This window comes from Mastomys coucha, unplaced genomic scaffold (assembly GCF_008632895.1).
Source record: "Mastomys coucha isolate ucsf_1 unplaced genomic scaffold, UCSF_Mcou_1 pScaffold16, whole genome shotgun sequence".
Classification (NCBI taxonomy): Eukaryota; Metazoa; Chordata; class Mammalia; order Rodentia; family Muridae; genus Mastomys; species Mastomys coucha.
This window is the reverse complement of record NW_022196898.1, coordinates 54,575,922-54,597,110: the sequence shown is the minus strand read 5'-3', so window position 1 is coordinate 54,597,110 and position 21,189 is coordinate 54,575,922. Positions and strand designations below refer to the sequence as shown.

At 39.5% G+C, this 21,189-nt stretch overlaps 3 protein-coding genes across 8 annotated transcripts in view; 2 read left to right on the top strand and 1 right to left on the bottom strand.

Annotated features, from left to right (window-relative positions):
* The window catches only part of Dram2 (DNA damage regulated autophagy modulator 2), a 30,755-nt gene extending 15,147 nt beyond the window's left edge, over positions 1-15,608 (bottom strand). The window contains exons 1-5 of one of the 6 annotated variants that reach the window (XM_031375104.1): positions 15,438-15,602; positions 12,703-12,773; positions 10,300-10,428; positions 7,254-7,398; positions 664-731 (exon numbers count right to left, since the gene is read on the bottom strand). In XM_031375104.1, coding sequence (XP_031230964.1) covers positions 664-731; positions 7,254-7,384 — 199 coding nt within the window. In that variant the 5' untranslated portion in view covers positions 7,385-7,398; positions 10,300-10,428; positions 12,703-12,773; positions 15,438-15,602. Of the gene's footprint in view, positions 1-663; positions 732-7,253; positions 7,399-10,299; positions 10,429-12,702; positions 12,774-15,437 lie in introns of all 6 variants that reach the window. The other 5 variants (XM_031375105.1, XM_031375107.1, XM_031375108.1 and 2 more) reach the window with 5 other exon arrangements.
* On the top strand, positions 8,629-9,169 carry Nmral1 (NmrA like redox sensor 1). Its single transcript, XM_031374641.1, is given in 3 exon segments — positions 8,629-8,668; positions 8,671-8,821; positions 8,995-9,169. Coding segments are annotated over 3 exon segments (366 nt in total).
* Positions 15,569-21,189, top strand: part of Cept1 (choline/ethanolamine phosphotransferase 1) — a 43,760-nt gene continuing 38,139 nt past the window's right edge. Inside the window, exon 1 of the mRNA XM_031374640.1 lies at positions 15,569-15,674. The gene's annotated coding sequence lies outside the window, so the exon portion shown is untranslated. The remainder of the gene's footprint in view (positions 15,675-21,189) is intronic.

The window sequence follows — 21,189 nt, the reverse complement described above, 5'->3', positions numbered from 1 at the left end:
CCCAGCACCATCTTGCTAGCCTTACTTTCTCTTTTTGATGCAAGCAAATAACATGCATTGAGTTGATGGATGAAATTATTTTATGGGATCATATTTAATTTTTTATCAAATATTTTATTAAACTAACAAAAGTCAGGCTCACACACAAAAAAAGGAGCTTGAACATAATACAGTATGGTAAGTTGTGTGGCATGAAATTATTAACCAAAAACACAATTCCATTTCTACTCTTACACTTTTAAACTGTTTATAATGAAAGAATTTAGTTGTGGTCAGTTTTACCTTCAATTCTTGATTTTACACTAATTGTTTAAGAAATTTACCTAAGGCTCCAAGGAATGTTTGGTTGTCCTTGCAACTTCTGTTTACATAAGAAGTCTATTACAGCCATATAAATATTTCTTCAGAGTGTCTTTCTATAAATTGGCATTTCTACTTGAGCTTCCCCACCCTACCCCTTTGGGAGGCAGCAATAGAGCCCAGTGTTTTCTTTCTTTCTTTTTCCTTTTCTTCTTTTAGGAACATAATTAAAATCTATAGTTTAATAACAACATATTCTCAAGTATAACTAGAAAATAAATAGTGATGCAGTATTTAAAGAAGAAATCAGCAATTTGACTATTCATTTTGTATGCTAAAACCACTCCTACTTCCATTCCTTACCTAAAACTGCAGCAATATTTAGCATTACTCCAAAGAGGCATCTTTCAGGAGGTATTGTCCCAGTGTCACTGAAAGACAAAGAGAAAGTATGTATGGTTCTCACACCAGATACCCTACCATAACAGGAACTATTTTCAGACCCTTTATCCTTCCAAAGCCCCTCAACTCAACTCAATTATATAATTGATACATATATATATATATATGATCTATATATAATTATACATATGTACATATATACATACACACACATGTATAATTATATATAGAGAGAGAACAAAATTTGAGTTTATAAGTATTTGCCTACTTCTTTCTTCTCATATCAGATTTTTTCATTTCCACAGAAATCAACAAAAACCAACTTAAAAGAGATTATCCTTGATATATTAACAGTATGTTGTGCATTTACCCAAAATTAAGCCCATAAAAATATCAGTGTATGAACTTCACCAGAATATTTCGTAAGCAGCACTGGCCCTTTCATAGCTCATCTCTTGGAACCTGCTGTTGACTGCCTGTACTTCAATTAACACATGTCCATCAACTGATCATTAAAAATACTTATCAAACACCACTCATCAGTTATTGTCTTAGGGTTTCTATTGCTCTGAAGAGACATCATTACCAAGGCAACTTTTTTTTTTCATAATATTTTTTATTAGATATTTTCTTTATTTACATGTCATATGATTTCTCCTTTCCCAGTTTCCCCTCCAACAAACAAACAAACAAACAAACAAAAACAGCAAGAACAAACCCCTGTTGCCTCCCCACTCCCCGAGCTTGCCACCCCACTCTCTCCCACTTATTGGCCTTGGCATTCCCCTACACTGGGGCACAGAATCTTCACAGGGCCAAGGGCCTCTCCTCCCATTGATGATTGACTTTGCAATCCTCTACTATACACGTGCTGCCAGAACAATCAGTCCCACCATGTATAGCCCTTGGTTGGTGGTTGAGTCCCTGGGAGCTCTGAGGGTACTAGTTAGTTCATATTGTTGTTCATCCTAAGTACCAAGGCAACTTTTACAAAGGAAAACATTTAATTGGGGTTGGCTTACAGGTCAGAGTTTTAGTCCATTATCGTTAATGGTAGGAGCTGAGAGTTCTACATCTGTATGGGCAGGTAGCAGGAAGAAAGAATGACACTGGGCTGGCTTGAGCTTCTGAAATCTTAATGCCCACTCCCAGTGACATACTTCCTCTAACAAGACCACCAGTGCCACTCCCTGAGTCTAACGTGGCCATTTTCACTCAAACTACCACATTCCACTCCCTGGGCCCCATAAGCTTATAGTATATCATATTAAAAAATGCATTTGGTCCAACTGTAAATGTCCCTATAGTCTATTACAGTATCAAAATTGTTTAAAAATCCAAAGTTCAAAGTCTCTTCTGAGATTTGTACAATGTCTTAACTATAATCCCTTGTAAAATCAAAAAGTAGAACACATAATTCCATTATACAATGGCACAGGATATACCTTTCCAAAGGGAGAAAAGGAGCATACTGAGGACATAATAGCCTGAAAGGAGACTGAAATCCCAGCTGGGCAAACTCCACACACTGCAACTCCATGACTTCTTTCAGCTTTGTTGACTGTAAAAGTTCTTTCTCTTGGGCTGGTTTCACTCTCTGTTAGCAGCTCTGGCATCTCCAACATCTTAGAGTCTCAAAGGCAATCTATTCTTCACCTTCATAGCATCATACAATGGCTACTGGACCTCCATTCAGGGACAGCTCGAACATACACCTGGCCTCAGTGGCTTTCCTTAATCATGGAGGAAGATTCCATAGCTCCTTTCTTGTATCCTTGACTCTAAAGCTTGAACCATGTGGCCAAAGCTGCCCAATTCTGCTGCTTTCTGGGGCTGGAATATTGTTCCACTTTTTCAAATACATTTTCACCAGCTTCCTGGTTTTGATGGTTTCCTGTACTGTCTAAGCTTGGCTGTCCTGGAAGTCCCTCCGTAGATTAGGTTGACCTCAAACTCAGAGATTGCTAGCCTCTTCATTCTGAGTGCTGTGATCAAAGACATGTATCACTACATTCTGCCTTCAACTTTTAATTCCTTTTCATAAACTGGAAATTTGGTTGGGTGGGATCTTGCCAAGAGGTTACCACTAGTACATTAGTACATTTAGCCTCACCAACAAGCAAAAGAAGTTTCTCATGCCTAGTACTTGGGCTTTTGCTAGTTTCTCTATGGCTGTTGCAGGGAGAATTCTATCACCCCGTGTCAAATTTTCATTTAAACTATATACATATATACAAGTATATGTGTATATATATGTGTGTATATATATATATATATATATATATATTCATGTAAACATGAAATAGTATAATTCAATATGGCTCTTTTTAACATCCTTAGTGTTTGGAGGTAGATATTGCAAATGAGAGAGAACGTGGAACATTTTTTCAGGGTCTAGGGTACCAAACTCAATATAACCTTTTCCAGATCAATCCATTTACCTTAACATTTTATAATATCATTACAGCTTAATAATATTTTATAGTATATTTGTATTATTATTTTGTTATTCATTCCTCAATTGAAGGAGATTAGGTTGGTTCAATTTCCTAGTTATTATGAATAGTCTAATCAGTGAATATGTTTGAGCAAATATATATGGAGGGTGATGTCAAATCCTTTGGGAAATTGTCCATGGAATGGTATAGCTGGATCATATAGATGTATTTTAGCTTTGTAAGAATTCTAAACACTGATATCCAGAGTAGCTGCAGTCTTCTGCAATCCTATCAACAGTAAAAGCAGGTTCTCCTCTCCCTAGATCCCTGCTAGCATTTGCTGTCAGTTGATCATAGCCATCTGACTGGTATATGATGAAATCTTGAAGGAGTTTTAATTTGCATTTCTCTAATTGCTAAGGATGTTAAGTACCTTTTGAGAAATTTCTTATCCACTTTTACTTCTTCTTTTGAATTCTGTTCAGATCCACAGCCTATTTTTAATTGGATCATTCTTGGCTGTTTATTTTGTGAGTTCTTCACATAGTTTGGATATTAATCTTCTATCAGATATATAGCTGGCAAAGATTTTCTCCCATTGTGTGGGCTCCTCTTCACTGGACTTACGTTTCCTTTTCTCTGTTCAGAGTATTTTCTTATAGCCCAGTGGCTGGCACCCCACCTGAAGCACCATGACTTATACATTCAGTTTTGAGGTAAAGCTTGCATTTCTTTATATCCTTTGGGACTGTAACTATTTAGATAGCACTTACAAACTGAAAAAAAATTCTTTGGCAGAATATTTAGTTTAAGTAATTACATATCTTGCATATCAAAGAAATCAAAGAATAAGAGAAGTATAATGCTACAAATTAAATATCCTGGTGTCAGAGAAAGAGCTCAGGGTTATCATTACAAAAATAAAAGCAGAAGGAGATGGGGGTGGGGGAAGTGTCCAGAGTGCCTGGAAAGACCACAGATGAGACCAGCAGAGAACTGAAACACTCAAAAGACACTTAGTAACTCCTAAGTTACAGGAATCTCTGCAATGTAAGTTGACAAGTTGTCAGAAGGGGAAATAAAAATGGTTGACAGGCTCACATCAAATTTAAATATGCACCTTTTCACAGAGATACAAGGAATTGTCTGGCTCCTTGAGCTATGTATAATACAAGGGTGATCATTTGTCAAATTATTACCGGAAGTGAACACTTAAAATTACAAAAATTAGGGGGTTTATAAACATCTCCTAGTGCACCCCAATTTGTGTATGACTTTTGTGTGGAATTCATTACAGAAACCATGGCCACATGGTACCCCTTCTGAAGCACACTTACTTGTCAGAGCTTCATCTGACAGTTTTAGTGACTCAACTAAACCTTCTGGTTTATCACTTTTTAAGAGTTAGCTATTTTCTGTGTTAGAAAGGTTACCTATCAGAAGGATAGTAAATGAGGAAACATAACAATTGCAACAAACACAAAATAAAAGATACTATTTAGACAAGGACAAAAGTAAAAAAGCAATTGGTTCGGTGTCTCTAGGACGGTGTTTCAAAGGTTTGGGCTATATTCTAGGCAGGGTCATATGGCTGAGAGCACAGGGACTGACAACTGGGTTGTGCTCACTGATGGTGGCTTCACTACCTCTAAGTCCATTTAACTCCTCTAACTCTTCCTCTCCCTATCTAGTTCCCCTTTCATTATAAAAATGTTTTGGAACTTTAGTATCTTAGAATCCACTCATAATTATTAGTTTTTTCATATTCTCTTTGTGAATGCATAAACATACCTGGCAGAGTCAAACTAAAAGTCTTACCTTGTCTATTCAGTAATACCACATAGACAATTTACCGACATTTCAGTAAAGTATGTAAAGTTATACAATGTGGTCTTTATTATCACATCATTTCTAATAGCCAGAGGGGTATTACTTATTATGTTTAAAACTGAAAATTACTAAGTAAAATATATTAATTGTGACAAAAACAAAGGGGAAAGAATCCTTTAAAACCATAGATGACAAAACAAATTCTGAAAGGAAAGCCATTAAATCGCCTATCACCTTCAGAGGCAAGAACAAATTTCAGGAGTGAAGGGACTTTTACTTTATTTTTAACGATTTGCTCAATTTTAATGTATGACTATGTGTGTGTGCCTGTGTGAGCCAGAAGAAGGCATCAAGTCTCCTGGATCTGGAGTTACAGGGAGTTGAGAGCCACTCTGTGGGTACTGGACCAAACATAGGTCCTCTGCAACAGGAAGCAGCTTTTATTTGTTTGTTTGTTTGTTTGTTTATTTATTTAAAACTCCAGATTTTATTCCCCTCCTGATCCACCCTCCAACTGTTCTACATCCCATACCTCCTCCCCACACCTGTCTCCATGAGGATGTTCTCATGCCTCACCCTACCAGAGCTCTAAACTCCCCGGGGCCTCTAGTCTCTTGAGGGTTAGGTACATCTTCTCTGACTAAACCTAGACCCAGCAGTCCTCAGCTGTATATGTGTTGGGGGCCTCATATCAGCTGGTATATGCTGCCTGTTTGGTGGCCCAGTGTTTGAGAGATCTCGGGGGTCTGGGTTAATTTAGGCTGCTGGTCCTCCTACAGGATCTCCCTCCTCCTCAGCTTCTTCCAGCTTTCCCGTAATTCAACCACAGGGGTCAGCAGTTTCTGTCCACTGGTTGGGTGCAAATTCTTACTGCCTGAGTCAGCCCTAATGACTTCCTGTTTGTGAGCAGTATCGTTTTGTTAAAGTTTGTTGGAATAATTACTCCTGCTTCTGTGGTTGAAAGACATGGGGTTGGAGAAGTTGGAAAGATGGCTCAGCAGTTACAGCACTTGCTGCTCTTACAAAGGACCCGACAGCTGCTTACCACCCCCCGTAACTCCAGTTCCAGGGTCTTGGATGCTCTTATCTGGTCTCCAAGGGGACCAAGCATGCATGTGGTACATATACAGTGCAGGTTGAACACTCAGAAGAATAAAGTTTAAAAGTGTTAAGGAACACAGTACATGTGACTGATTACCCATAATTTAATTGTTAGTAATTTGGAAATTTCAAAAATATAACTGTTGATACTTATTTTGTCAGAAATCTCTAGCCAGTAAGTCATGAAGAATAAGAACACAGTCCCTAGAGGAAAACTGCAGATACAAATCTTGGTTCACCACTTGCTGAGCTGTACCACTGAGCAAATAACATACTATTCCGGGACCTTACTCCTTCTGTGATTTAGATACTGAATGTATTGGAGGTTTAGCCTATAGGGAAGCATTAGAGGTAGTTGTGGGCTCTTTGAGATGTGAGGCCTAGAAGAGGTCGTTAAGTTATTGGGTAAGTGCACTTACAGGGAATTACAAAGCCCTGGCCTTCCCTGCTTGCTTTAGCTTTCAGGTCACGAGGTGAGTGCTTTGTTGGCTACGTACTACTGCCATCATATATGCTTCATCCCAGGCTCAAAGCAATAGGGCCAATTAATCCCGATCTGAAACCACTACAAGTGTAAGGCAGAACAGCCACCATATAAGGATATATGTTGCTTATTTTAGATATATATCAGAGTAACAGAAAGATTACTACAGATCCTGTCTTCTTAAATGAGCATACATTTCTCTACACATGGCTGGTGCAAGGATTTGATTATCTAAGGCATGAAGAAAACTTAGAGCATTACCTTGTTACATAATAAACTAATAAACATTTGCCAATACTACTAGGTTTTCCTACCATTACTATTGTTTACAGAATTTTTTTTTTTAATTTACAAGGAAAGTAATTCTAATTCCAGGTTCTGAGGCAAGCTCAAGCATTTATTTAGAAGACAAGACACTAAGAGATTAGAATCTATTAACTAACTGACTCTTATCCCAGAGTCCCAGATTTTTCTATTTTATAGGAAGAATCAACTCCAAGTTCTATTTTATGTTTCCTTTGCTATAATAGCAGTAAAAAACTTAAATTTTCAAATGAAAATTAAAATGCCAGATTCAGCGTAAACTATGAATTATTCCTAAAGACTGTCTGGGGAAAGTAGCACTTACCTGGGCTTTTGTTCAGCCCCTAGTACTGAAGGTGGGGGTTACCTCTATATAACCAACATACTTCACTGACCTGATATAAGGCAGTGCAGGGTCAACATGGTGGAGTGTTATTGCAGTGATATATGAGAATATGAAGGTAGCAAATGTCCAAATTACAAGGACCGATGGAAGGAAACTGAGGCCTTGCTGAAACCACCACATTTCAGACAGGTCTTCTGAAGCAGAGAAAGCAAATGAGAAACAGTAACCGGTAAGTTTTTCCGCTCTGTGTTAGCCACCCACTCCCGGCACTCATAATCTTACCCTCTGAGCATCCTCCCCACACCCTCCCTGCACCACCTCTTCACTGTTTAGAACTAAGACTCACTTACTGGCCAAGGCCAGAAACTTGCTTTCTATCTCATCATTTCACACATAAACACACACACACACACACACACTCATACCAGTTAAGTCATGTCTATATTACAATAATGTAAATCAGTGAGACAGCTGTTATGGTGTATCATTCAGATAATAAAAAATCCTTATATTTCCAATACAGCTGGTATTTGCCCCTAATATTCCCAATATACAATTTGACAGATCAGTGAATGTGGTCTTCTTTTTCCTGGTGGAGAAGGGGAGCTACTACAAGCTTTGCACTCTCTGGACTGGCAAGTATCTTCTTATATGCTGATGAGCTGCCTGGGAAGTGTAAGGTCTAACCATCCTTAGGAGAAAAGATGAGAGGATTGACATTTTCATGTCTCTGTAATGTAGTTTCTTTCAAAATTCAAAAGACACAAATCAGATGAGCAAAAGATGTGGTGCAGGATACTTGTAATCCTTGGCATCAAGGCCAGCACAAGAGCTACCTAGATGGGGAGGGTAAGGCCTTTGAGCTACAGAAGGCAAGTGGGTATGTCAGTTTGTGGTGTACTCAACAGCAGAGTCATAGTTTTAGTGGTCAGACTCTCTGGACCACACCCTCTCACCCAGGCCTTCGTGGTAAATAAGAAATGTGGTGTTTGGAGCCAGATTATTTTTTTTTAAAACTCTGTCTGCCAAGATGATCTTAAAACCTTGAAATCCTGAGGTCAGTGACTCTTCCAACTCAGTCTCAGCCAGCCTGCCTCTGCGCCTCCCTGTGCTCCTCCCACATATTCTGCTCTGTTTTTCTCCTGTCTGTCTTTGAAACAAAGCATGCCAGGCTGGCCACTTAACTGTTGGGGTTCCAAGTGTGTACCACATCATACCTGGTTAATATGGTTCTGAGGATCAAACCCAGGGTCTCTGGTGTATTAGATAAGTCACCTACCACCTAAGCCATACCAGCTACTCAAAAAGACAGGATCCACGGAGGTTACAGGATCCACGGAGGTTACAGGATCCACGGAGGTTGAGTTGTGACTATAGATGGTAGGGAAAAGACTGCAAAGGATGTAGGGCTTCAAAATGTAAAAATGCAGGAAAACCACGATAATGAGACTATCATAGGGTTAACTGTGATCATAGTTTAAGTTCCTTTATCCAGACCAATGACTGGAAACACTGCAGTCAGAAACAGGATGAAAAGAAAGGCATGCCGCTTGTAACTCAGGTCAAGAACACTGGCTTCCACTGTGTGATTTATAGTAGCCTGAAGAGCAATGGAAAGTAGATAGATAGATAGATAGATAGATAGATAGATAGATAGATAGATAGATAATAAAAGGTGATGTTGATGGCAAAGGGGAAGTAGAGGAGTATTTGCATGACACCAGAGTTCTCATGACTGAGGCGTAGCTGCTCTGCTATTTCAAGAAACCTTTCTTTACTTCCCCACACAGAGAGAACTACTTGTTGGGCCTGCCTGTGAGTAATATGTATGTGGACGGTACAAAACCGAGCTGTCTGGGCCCCAAGATGCTCAGTGAACTGAAAATATCTGAAGAATTCGACTATATGGTAGCATGGGCTCCACGCCTGCAGGCTTTCCTGCATGCTAAGTACTCTATAAACTGAACTACCGTCCCAGGCCCCTTGAATATGTTTTATGGGTTCCAATTATGAGCTTGTATTTGTGTGATCATTAAATCTGAAAGTATTCTAAAGTCTAGCTTCTTACACTGTGGGTCATGTAACTGAATGTGGGTTTATGAAAAATAATAGGAATAAAAGTAAGAGGAAATGATTTCTAGACATACAATCAGAAAGTAATCCAAACTCAACAGTGTAACAAATCCAGAAATATGTGAGGGTGTTTATCTGGGCTTATATTGCACAATTTCTGTACAACCGTGGCTCTGACCATACAAGGTACACTTTGCACCATGCACTCATCAATGAATACTGTCTGAAACACCTCAGCTCACATTCAAAGTTATTGTGTGTTAGAAATCAGTTTTTAGTGTTAATACAATGTTTTCTGTTCCTTAAGAAGCATAATGGGGTTTAATTAAGAATCAGAGTGGTATATCTTGATTGAATTGTTAGAATATTTGATTACACACACACACACACACATCCTTCATTAAATGATTTCAGTTTGGGACTAGGAAAAAAATTAGGAAAAGAAATGGTCTTAAATGTACCTTCTCCTACTTTATACTACATATCTAGGCAAAGCAGCATATTAGGATAAAAGATAATCAACTCTGAGAAACATGGAGGATGTTCTTTGCCCTAGAGCAGTGGTCGTCAATCTTCCTAATGCTATGACCCTTTAAGACAGTTCCTCATGTTGTGGTGACCCTTAACCATAAAATTATTTTTATTGCTTACTGCTATGAATCATAATGTAAATATTTTTGTTTTCCAATGATCTTAGGTGACTCCTGTGAAAGAGTCCTTTTGCCCCAAAGGGGTTGAGACTCACGCTGAGAACCATTGCCCTAGAGTGTCAAATTTTCAGTGATTTAAACTTTAATGTATAACTAGAAAAGTACATTTACCTTATTAGCATTCAAATTTGCTATGATCTTTCATAAATGACAAGACTATATGTATGCCAAAGAATTGTTTTATCCATATGGCAAAAAAAAGTTGTTCTCTGACCTTCACATGTGTAGCATGGTACATCTGAACAGGAACCTACATGTGCATCCATACACACAGGGGGAGGGGAGGAGAAGGAATATGACTGACTTACTAACCTGGACCAATTTCCCGTTAATATGGGTTTCTAGTTTCTCAGAGCATGTAGACTGTGAGTGTGAACCTTGAATCAGTGATGGAAGACTTCATACAGATTCTAGTTCCTGATGGTATCTTTATTCCACCACCTGGATACGGGGAGAAAACAGACATATTTAAGAGGGCTAAGAGGGAGAGATTTTTCTGGCCCTCCATTCATAGAATGTGTATAGAGTCTTGAGATCTTAACATTTTGAGAAAAGGTAGTTCAGAGAAAATGTTTGCTTTTTAGCTTATGAAAATATTACTCACTGAAACTGTGATACTTTTTGCATAAACTGTAAAAACACTATCTCGAACATGGAACCAGGAGATCAAGGTATGAATCCTCCCTTCCTGTTCTAATAGGAGGTAGGATTCTATTCCTAGTCCTTCACTGGTCTTTTTTGCTATAAGCTAAATGCTTCCAAAGAAGGCAACAGCTAGATTATCTCTCTTGCTTCAGTTTCTTGTCTGACTTTTCAGCCTTGAGGACTTCCCTCAGTTTTGGGAGGATATGGAAGGTTGAGATCTGGTTTTACCATTTAGTTATGGCTGGCCTGGAACATACTACTGTCTGAGGTATCTCAAACTTAAAATCCTCCTGTCTTACCTCTAAGTTCTTGGATTACAGGCATGAGCCACCATGTCTGGCTGAGGAACTCCCCTTTCTTTCACAGAAAATGGGTTTTGCTTTTAAAAGGCTAATGTGACCTATTCAGCATTTAGGTGTTTGGGTAAAAGGTATGCTCGAAACATTTTGTTCATCCCACTACTAGTAGGAAAGCCTCCTCTCCATTTTATTGTTTACTTCTAAATCTTTAATATCAAAAATGCAGCAGAGAGCTGGAAGGATAGTTCAGTGTAACTCGGAGCCTATGTAAATAAAAGGTAGGTGTGACAGAGTGCTTGTAACCCTAACACTGAGGAGGAAGAGACAGGAATATTCCTGATGCTCACTAATCAGTCTCCTCCACATTGCAAATTCCAGGCCACTGAGTCATTCTATCTTTCAGAAAGGTATATGACACTGAGGCTGTCCTCTGTTCTCAACAACCACAGGCATACATATACACCAATATTTACAGACAGACACTCAGACACAGACAGACAGACAGACACACACACACACACAGCAGAAAGGCTATCTTCTACATACAACCATTCCTAAGCTCTCTGCATGAAGTAAGCAGTTCCTGAGAAGACTGGACTTGCACATCTACAGCTTTTTACTTCTACAGTATGAACATTTAGGAAGGTAAGTGAACCGAATGAGATGCTACTTCACCAACTGCAAAGACAGGGACTCACCCATCGTCACTCAGTACTGGTTGAATAAGCAAAAAACTGACACCAAATCATCCTAACTCCAGTAATCGGTTGAATTTTCTATTTCAGTAAACAGTGTTATCATTTTCCTCAGATTCTTGGACATCACAGTAACTCTTGCAGAGCAGGTCTCCCCCAAAATGCTCACACGCTACCACAAAATGATGGCAATCCTACTTCTGTAAGTCATTCCTTCCTCTCTTCTACCTACTGTATAGGGTAACCACTCTTGTTCAGATTCTCCATTCCTGGTTGAACTGCTTTTCTTCCCCTCCATCCATTTAACCTGCATTTCCAAACTATCAAGCATTTCCCTTCACAAAATCTTCTTAAAAGTACAAGTGTGTGATCTTGGGCAAGCTTCAAAATTTATCTGAGCCAGTTCTTCCTTTAAAAAAATGCAAATATTGTCAGGTAGTGCTGGCACACACCTTTAATCTCAGCACTTAAACTTCAAATTTCACTTCCTATGTTGTAGTCACCACTATTCAAATGCTCAGATCCAGTCTAGTGGCTAGCAACTAGACAAAATACTGGATTTTTTTTTTTTAATCATGGAAAAGTTCTAGTAGACTCTGTTAGAGACTTGTTATAGAAGTTATAGTGACAGCAAGGAAAGACCCTAATATACTGGTGATAAACAATCAATAGTACTTGTCAGACAGAGAGGAAAGATCCTAACATATTGGTGATAGACAATCAGTAGTAGCCTTTAATATTGCCTAATATTTTTAGATTACATTTATTTATATTTTATATGTATGGGAGGTAGGGGTAAGGGTGGGGTGGGGGTGGGAGTGGTGGTGGGGGTATACATGCCCAGGAATCAGTTTTCTTTTTCCACTACATGTGTCCCAGGAATGAACTCAGGTCATCAGCGTTTGTTGATAGCAAATATCTCACATGCTGAGCCATCTCACATTTGTTAAACCTTCTAAAAGACTAGCTGTTTCAGTGAGGTTTATTCAAATACTAAATGAGATAATAGATGTTAGGTTCCTTCATAACTGGTAGGTAAATACGTGTTCCTTTTTACAACATGAAAGATAAACTACCTGTGTTATAAGTTCTCAAAATATGAATCTTCAGAACTGCCCAAACCAGTTCCCTTTTCAAATCCCGAAATCTATATACAAAAAAGATATGTTATCAATTCAACCACATGATTTTTAAGAAGCTTACAAATATTAGCCAATGAACTGACAGTACCAGTGACCTGAACACTAGAATGTAGCATTCCTTTAAGGACCTGATGCTTGAGATTTTTTATAATAGTGACCTACCACCCACAATTTTTAAAAAGTTTTCATTGTAGAAAGTTAATTTTCTTATTGTTTGGCACAGCAGACACATTTCTCTAACCTCTGAACATTATCTTTTTTAAAAAATTCCATAATTAACACTTTCTAATTATTGGGTTTCAGGGAAATTTCAAATTTCTGAGATACAGTATTCTATTTGAAATATAAGTATAAAATACTATAACAATTCATATGTATGAATTTTTTTTGAGGTATGATATACTTGTATATGTTTAGGATTTGAAGATTCTAGCTTTTTAAACTGACTGCTTAGAAGCAAGGCAGGGTTTAAAATACCCTTAAGAGTCTTTTAGAAGCTGGGCAGTGGTGGTGCACGCCTTTAATCCCAGCACTTGAGAGGCAGAGGCAGGTGGATTTCTGAGTTCGAGTCCAGCCTGTTCTACAGAGTGAGTTCCAGGACAGCCAGGGCTACACAGAGAAACCCTGTCTCGAAAAACCAAAACCAAACCAAACCAAAACAAAACAAACAAATAAAACAAAAAAGAACTCCTTCGTTAGGAAGACAAAATGTGGACATTTCATTCCTTCTTAAAAGGGGGAACAAAATACCCACGGAAGGAGTTGCAGAGACGGAAGGTAGGACAAGTCAGCCTAATATAGCTATCTCCTGAGAGGCTCTGACAGTGCCTGACTAATACAGATGTAGAGGCTCACAGCCATCCATCGAACTGAGTACAGGGTCCCCAGTGAAGGAGTTAGAGAAAGGACCCAAGGAGCTATAGGGTTTGCAGCCCCTTAGGACGAACAACAATATGAACTAACTAGTACCCTCAGAGCTCCCAGGGACTCAACCACCAACCAAGGACTATACATGGTGGAACTGATTGTTCTGGCAGCATGTGTATAGTAGAGGATTGCAAAGTCGATCATCAATGGGAGGAGAGGCCCTTGGTCCTGTGAAGGTTCTGTGCCCCAGTGTAGGGGAATGCCAGGGCCAATAAGTGGGAGAGGGTAGGGTGGCAAGGGAGCCAACAGGGATTTGTTCTTGTTTGTTTGTTTGTTGGAGGGGAAACTGGGAAAGGAGAAATCATATGACATGTAAATAAAGAAAATAATAAAACAAAAACAAAAACCAACCAAACAAACAAAAAAGAGTCTTTCAGAGACAACTGGGAAACCAAAGTAGACAGGATGAGTAACAACATGGAAGACTAACAACTGTCCAGCACCTTCCTCTCTAAAAAGTAAAGTATGAGAGCAACTTCAGACCAACTGGATTAGAAGTGTAATGTTTAACTATTTTATGGGTCAAAGCATTCAAGAACCCTTTTAAAGAGTGTTTGCATAGCAAACAAGAGGCCTTAAGTTCAACTTCCAGAACCAAAAAAAGAAAGCTTTAAAATTACTTAAAAATATATAAGAAAACTTTACACAACAGCAAGAATGGTTAACAAATCGTTTTGTATCTCTTCCCCATCTTCTCTGCTTATGTTGAAGCCTCATGAGTCAGAAATCCAGTTACCTTTTTTTTCATAAGCATTTAAAAACCACTGGTAATAAAGTGAACTTTTTTTTTTTATGTTGTCTCTTCTAAGTGGTAACAACTAAAGAATAATAAAAGTGTAAACTCTGGATGTTCCAAGTGAATGAACAGGTGGCCCTAGACTTTTTTCAGAGGCATGCAGAAACATCAGGCCACAAACAAAGCATAACAATGACTATTTTCCTAAATTCTAGTATGGTCTCTTGACAAATGTTAACATTTTCCAATGGCTAATCTCAAAGCATCTAGTTATACAGTGGATAAATTAAAATTTGAGAACGCAGCACAAATTTGTTGCATTTGGGTACTTCTTTATAAACTAAAATTGGGAAAGCTGGAGAACTTATTCCCGTCTCAGTGCTTTTCAAAGGAACGCAGGCATTTAGAATTCACAGGACTTGTAATTTCCTTTCAACTAAGGACCACTCCCTGAAACACAATCATGGGGTGGAGACTGAGCTCTGTGTAAACACAAGGTCACCACTGGCCTCAGTTTTGAACTTCCCCAGCCCCAACCAAGTAGAAATAAGGGCGCAGGGATGACAAAGGGTATTAGAGCAAAGGTTTCCTTAGTGGATTCTACAAAAACGACCCCCTGCAAATACCCCTAGTAGTACAAGAGTTTCGCTGTCCCTGGCACCAGGAAAATATAAGGGACACCAAGCTTGGCACGAGGCATCGCTTGGGACAAGGTGGTGGTAGAGGTACCAAAGAGAGAAAAAGTAGGAGGCGGGGACCTCTCAGCCTAGTTGTCACCTCCCGTGATCCCTGGGTTCCCGGAGCTGGCCCGAGACTCCGGTCGTGAGTGTCACGAAGCTCACGGAACCAGGTGAAGCTGCCGCGGTTCGCGTGGCTAGCGCGCCCGTGGGACTAAGGGGGACTTGCGTGGCGCCCTCGCTCTCGGCTTGCGGACCACCCTCCGACACAGCACCCAACTAGAAAACCCGCTGGGGGCCAAGCCAGCCATTTCCCCCCTCCCACTCACCTTTCCTGTCCCGGACCGGTCAGCTCCAGCCTCAAAGTGCAGAACAGGCTCACCGTAGGAGTCTGGGCGGAGCCCCGGGGCGCGCTCCCGAGGAGCTCGGAGGCGCGCCGCAGCCTTTTCCGAGTCCCCCTCTTTACGGCAATCGTGAAAGTGTCGTGAACGGGCTGCCGCCTATCAGTCACTCAGTCGCCTGGAGTCGGAGTTGCTATTTCTAGGCTTGTGCTTGTTGGGTTCGGGGTAAGGCTGCGGGGGCCCGGCCTAGGGAAGGGGCGGGGATGTCGCGGACGTGGCGGGGCGTTTTTGTCCCGGGAAGAGCGGAGCGAGGGCAGGAGGCTCTGGGCTAGACGTAACTGGGTAGCCGCGGACGGACTAGCTGAAGGGGAACGCCGTCCTTGCTGGCACTGGGTGGCCTCGCGCGCGGGGTTGTGGGGACGGCGAGGGGCGACGCTGGCCGTCCCGGAGGCTCTGGAGTCGGAGGTGGAGGGGCGCCTGCGCGGTATGCGAGCCGTGGTCGTGGGAGGGAGCACCCCAGGCTAACCCCCGGTGAGCCGAGGGCTAGGGCGCTGGCTTCGCGGAACCGACCTTGCCTGTCGGGTCCACACCCTCCTGGCCCGGTGTTGCCAAGTCCACGAACCATGCAGCATCTTGTGCGGTCTTTGCTGTCCTTTTGGGAGGCGGTAGTGATGTTTCCTGGCTTGGGCCACGCTTCTTGTTGGGCAACTTTTCTAGAAATTTCAACCCATATTGACAGGCTCAGAGATTGCCAGCTAGAGTTTTATTTCAGTCGCGTTCTTAGAAGGAGATTGCTGGGGTTTGCCCGTATTCCCAGGAATGCTTGGCTGAACCTCAAGCTTTACATTTTACCGAGTTTGAGTTTTCCAGTTCGGTGCTTGGCATTTTGATACCAGTTTATGCCATGTTGTATCATTGCTGTTGAATATATGGCTTTGCTAAAACTCTTTAACTCACTAGGCAACCTCTTTTGCAGCAGTAGGCAAATTTTCAACGAGTATAGGGACTTTATTTGTAAGTTGTTAGAATATTTCCTTTCTACTTTAGAACTGTCAGGGATGTGTTCAGATATGTGTGTTTTGAATTGACTGGCTCAAACACAAGGAAACTGTATAAGACAATTTAAAACTATTGGCATTCGATGAGATTTGAAGCTTTAAAAGCATTTTGCTACATAGTTAGTCTATGCTGAGAATAACTGAAGTCCCTGTACAGCTAGCCATTACAACACAACACTTCCTTGTAAGAAATGAATTAGGTAAATCTGACTCTCATATTACCAATTACATTTTATTGCCTAGCACTTTCTTTCTAAGCTATATGTTTTTCTTTTTTCTTTTTTCTTTTTTTTTCTGTTTCTTTTCTTTTATTTTTTGGTTGGTTGGTTGAATGTATCCTTGGCTATTCTGGAACTTGCTGTGTAGGCCAGATCCCTGCCAACTCAGGGATCCACCTGCTTCTTTCTACCTCCTTAGTGCTGGGATCAAAGATATACACCACCACTCAGCCATATTTTGCTCTTTAAACTGGCTAGAAATGCTGGTGGTGTTCATTTTGAGGGCCATGCAGCTGTTTAAAAAAAAAAAAAAAACATAAAAAAACGAATACAGCTCCAGGTTTTTGGTCCCTCCTCCTCCAAAGTTATTTCCCCCTTAAAGGAACACACAATTTCACTTCAGCAAAACACCAGATCTAAGCTGTGTTACTCAGTACTGTCTGCTTCTAAGTACAGAAAAAGCTCCCCCCCCACACACATACAAACATGTTTTATGTATCCTCTGATCCTATTAATTTTTTTTCTTGCTCCTGTTTTCTTTCTCTTTTCTTCTATGGTCCCTTCCCTAATAGTCTCAGCTATTAGTATTTTTACTTTAGTAGTGGCAGAGGTCAGAAAGCTGTATACTACTGGATCCCATTGAAAAGCTTGTAAACATACTTGCTGAATCAGTGTTGATAAAAACCTGGAACCCTTGCACATGGGTGGGGGCCATGGGGGTGGGGCAGAAGGGAAGTTCTAGAATTTCACATAGGTTGAATATTGTGTAAGTTTACTTTATGGTCTGCTCAGCAGTTGAGTTTTCTGTTTCTGTTTTTGTTTTAAATGTGATATTTATCAGATGTCCCCCTCCGTCCCATCCATGACAGGAATAAGGTCAGTCAGACACTGGTTACTCTGTGTTCTTTATGTGGAGACTTGAAAACTTACAAATTGATGGATTTTAGTAAATGAATTCATTAACTGTTATTTCTTTGTCAAACATATATATCCATGCCTAATGGGAAAATAATTTTGTCAAGTAATGGCCCCTTTATGCCTCCAAAAAGTTTATTGGTGGCACATACTATCACTTAGTTGAGGACAAGACTCCTTCACCCCCACTCAAACACTCTTTTGCATTTCTTGAGAGTGTAGACTGAGATATCTTTCTAGGTCTAGAACAATCAAATGCTCATTAAACAATAGAAGAATCATACTCAGTAAATACTGATTTTCTTTTTCATGTCAACGATGGTATGAGATTGTGGGGGGAAAGAATGTTAACAAGACAGGAATGGGCCCACAAAGAGCACTGATGGGGGTAAAGACGGAATAAAGCTCTACTACAAACAGAAAGCCTTCAGAGTAAGATAAGGGCCACAGGAAAGTAGAGCACTAGAGTCAGGTTGTAGCAGGAGGGGGTGTTTACCGAGTCCAAGTGGAAAGGTTACCACAGCGGTCAATACTGTAAACTGAATTTCCACAGGCAGCCAATTTTTTTTTTTTTCAGTTTAGAATTACTTTGATAATTATGAAACCCTGTGCTCAGTTAACAGGCTGTGCTCTAAAATTGTAGGCTTTGTTACAAGCGCATGGGTGATTTTCCATTCAATCTAAGTAGAATCTCAATGCTTAAGCACAGCCTGTGAACCCCTGCCGTCAGTGATGCTTCACACTTTATTTTCCTATCTGATTTACTTTTGTTATGCCTTTGTGATTTCCTAGGTACTCAAATAAGACACACTCTACTGTCTCATTCTCCACTTCTTGTACTGTTCTTTATCCTGCTCTTAAAATACCTAGTTCCCTCTTTTCTTCTGAGATGGGTAGAAAAGTTCCTTCTTCGGTGACTTCCACCCCTATTTAAAATGTGTTCTTTCAACTCTTTTCTGTCTCAGCACTTTATTTTCTGTATAGTGTCTGTCATGCTGTGTGGTGTTACTGCTTGCTGGGTTTTTGTATCTGCTGGGCGTGGGAGTTTGACCATGCCTGTCTTGTACAGTAGGCACATTTGAAACTTAGAACTTTCCTTTCATAAACACTACCTTGACTGGTGTGCTTATAGGCTATCAGCAATAACTTTTACTTTGCTGGGTTATTCTTAACTTTTATTTTGTTATGATTTTAATTTCTTCAGTAGTAAGAAAAGATTTTCTGCATACCTTGTTGGACATAGGCCTGACTCCACACAAAAAATTGCAAGCAGTTGAGATAACTTTTGTTAATATTTGTAATGTGTTCCAAATTTCCACTCACACACTTTTTTCTTCATCTTCTAAGTTTCCATTTGCTGCTGTCTGCTCCTTTGGCATGCTTTAGCTTTTCATTTGGTAAAATTCAGAAACCTATGGTCTGCTGTTTTCTCATTAGCACTTAGGTGCTCGCCCATGGGATTGAAGAAGGAAAGGTGGAGATGACCTGGAGCAGTGTCAGCAACTTCTCTGGCTGTTGGCATGGGTTAAAAGTAAAGCAGTCATCAGTATGTCAGGGGTGCTTGTGCCTGAATTCACATTTACAGTGCTGTTACTAGTAGCTGTACAGAGAGACAATGTTGCCAGATTGAACTGTTCAAAAACTTGCTACTTTTTTGAAATGTATGGTTTACATAATGACTAGATCAGAAACAATTTTTCAACTGTATTTTTTTTTAATGAACCCATAAAAGGTTAAAAGTAATTAGGTCATGAGGGGAAAAACTTTAAAGGAAAGTATCAGTTTGTCAGCTAGTCCTGCCAAATGCTTAAACTTAAAACCCTTAGGATCAGTTGCTTGTAGCTATTTAGGGCTAAAATAGGCTAGTACCCTCTGTGTATTGCCATAACAAAATAAGAAACAATATGAGAATAAAACAGATTGAACCAACAAAATGAAAATGGAACTTTTATTTCTCTTTCAAGAAGATTTCCATAGGAGCTGACTATAGATTGTCAAATATAAAAAAAAAATGTATCATTCAGTTTAATTATGGAAAAATTGGCTACTATAGCCATATGTGATGACACATGCCTATAATACTAGTACTCAGGAGGCTGAGACTGGAGCGTTGAAAGTTCCAGGTCAGCTTGGACCACTAGCAAATTGTAGGCCAGCCTGGGCATGCACAGTGAGATCCTATCTTAGAATATGAGGGGGAAGGAGAGAGTAAAGAAATTAACTACTATAGAGGTAGGTGTCGTGATGATTGATAGTCTGTCTTTCAGTATAAAGTAACACCATAGTTGTTTGCTTTTAAACATTATTTAGACATTGATGTAGCATGACACTTCAGTTGCTTAAATTATATCTCTGATTATTCTTTGGAGATTTTTTGGAAATTTACTTAACTTTTTTTTAAAACTAAAAATGGAGATACATGCTTGACAGGGATTTTAGACATATAAGTGACATTAAAGTTTTTGGAATTGATATATATATATAGTATATATATCACACATATATATGTATATATAATATAAAAATATATTATATAAAAGTATATAAAAATAAAAAATATACATATATATGCATATATATATGTATTTTTTTCTTCTGTAGTAAGGAAAGATTTTCTGCATACCTTGTTGGAGATAGGCCTGACTCCATACAAAAAGTTGCAAGCAGTTGAGATAATTTTTGTTAATATTTGTTATATATACATCTTTATTATATATATGTATATATACATATATATAAATAGAGAGAGAGAGAGAGAGAGACCCTGCTTTGTATGTGACATGACTGAATACAGTGCAAGAGTGTTCTTCCTGTCTATGCTACTTTTAGCTTTTTCTACCTTTTGCCTTAGTACCTTCTTTTATTATAAGGCTTTATGCTGTATTTCCCCATTATAAGGCAGAATCTACTGCTCTCAGGATTACTCTGCCAAGGCAGAATAAACTGGGTCTTGTCAACAAAAGGGAGTGGGGAGGGCAGCTGACTACTTCTATTGTTAAGATACCTGAGATTCCCAGATCACATTATAAGTTCCCATAGTGCACTGTTTCTGGGAACTTCATATTGCTTTCTGGATAGTTTTAAACCTGAAGACCACAGTATTCCTCTTGGTCTGGTTGGTTTGTTGCCACTGTCGTTGTAGTTCCGTCAAGCAATATTATCCTCACTTTGTTTTGTTGTTAATCTTCTTGTGTTATAGTCTACTTATTCAGTAATGATGGGTTCCTCAGGAGATTCTTTATTCTTTTCTTTTTCTCTTCATATTTAATCCTTTTAAATACTTCCTATTTTCTAGTTTCAGACTTTGCTTTAAGTAAAATTACATCTCTCACCTAAACTAGAGTCTTTTGATTTCACTGAAAACATCTCAAACTAAACACTGTATTTATCAACTGGGCATAACGGCATACACCTGTAGTCTTAGCTTTTTAGAGGCTGAGACAAGGAAGTATGTGTGCAAGTATTCAAGCCAACTGACCTAGATAAACATAACAAGATACAATCTTTTTCTTTTTCTTTTTCTTTTTCTTTTCTTTTCTTTCTTTTTTT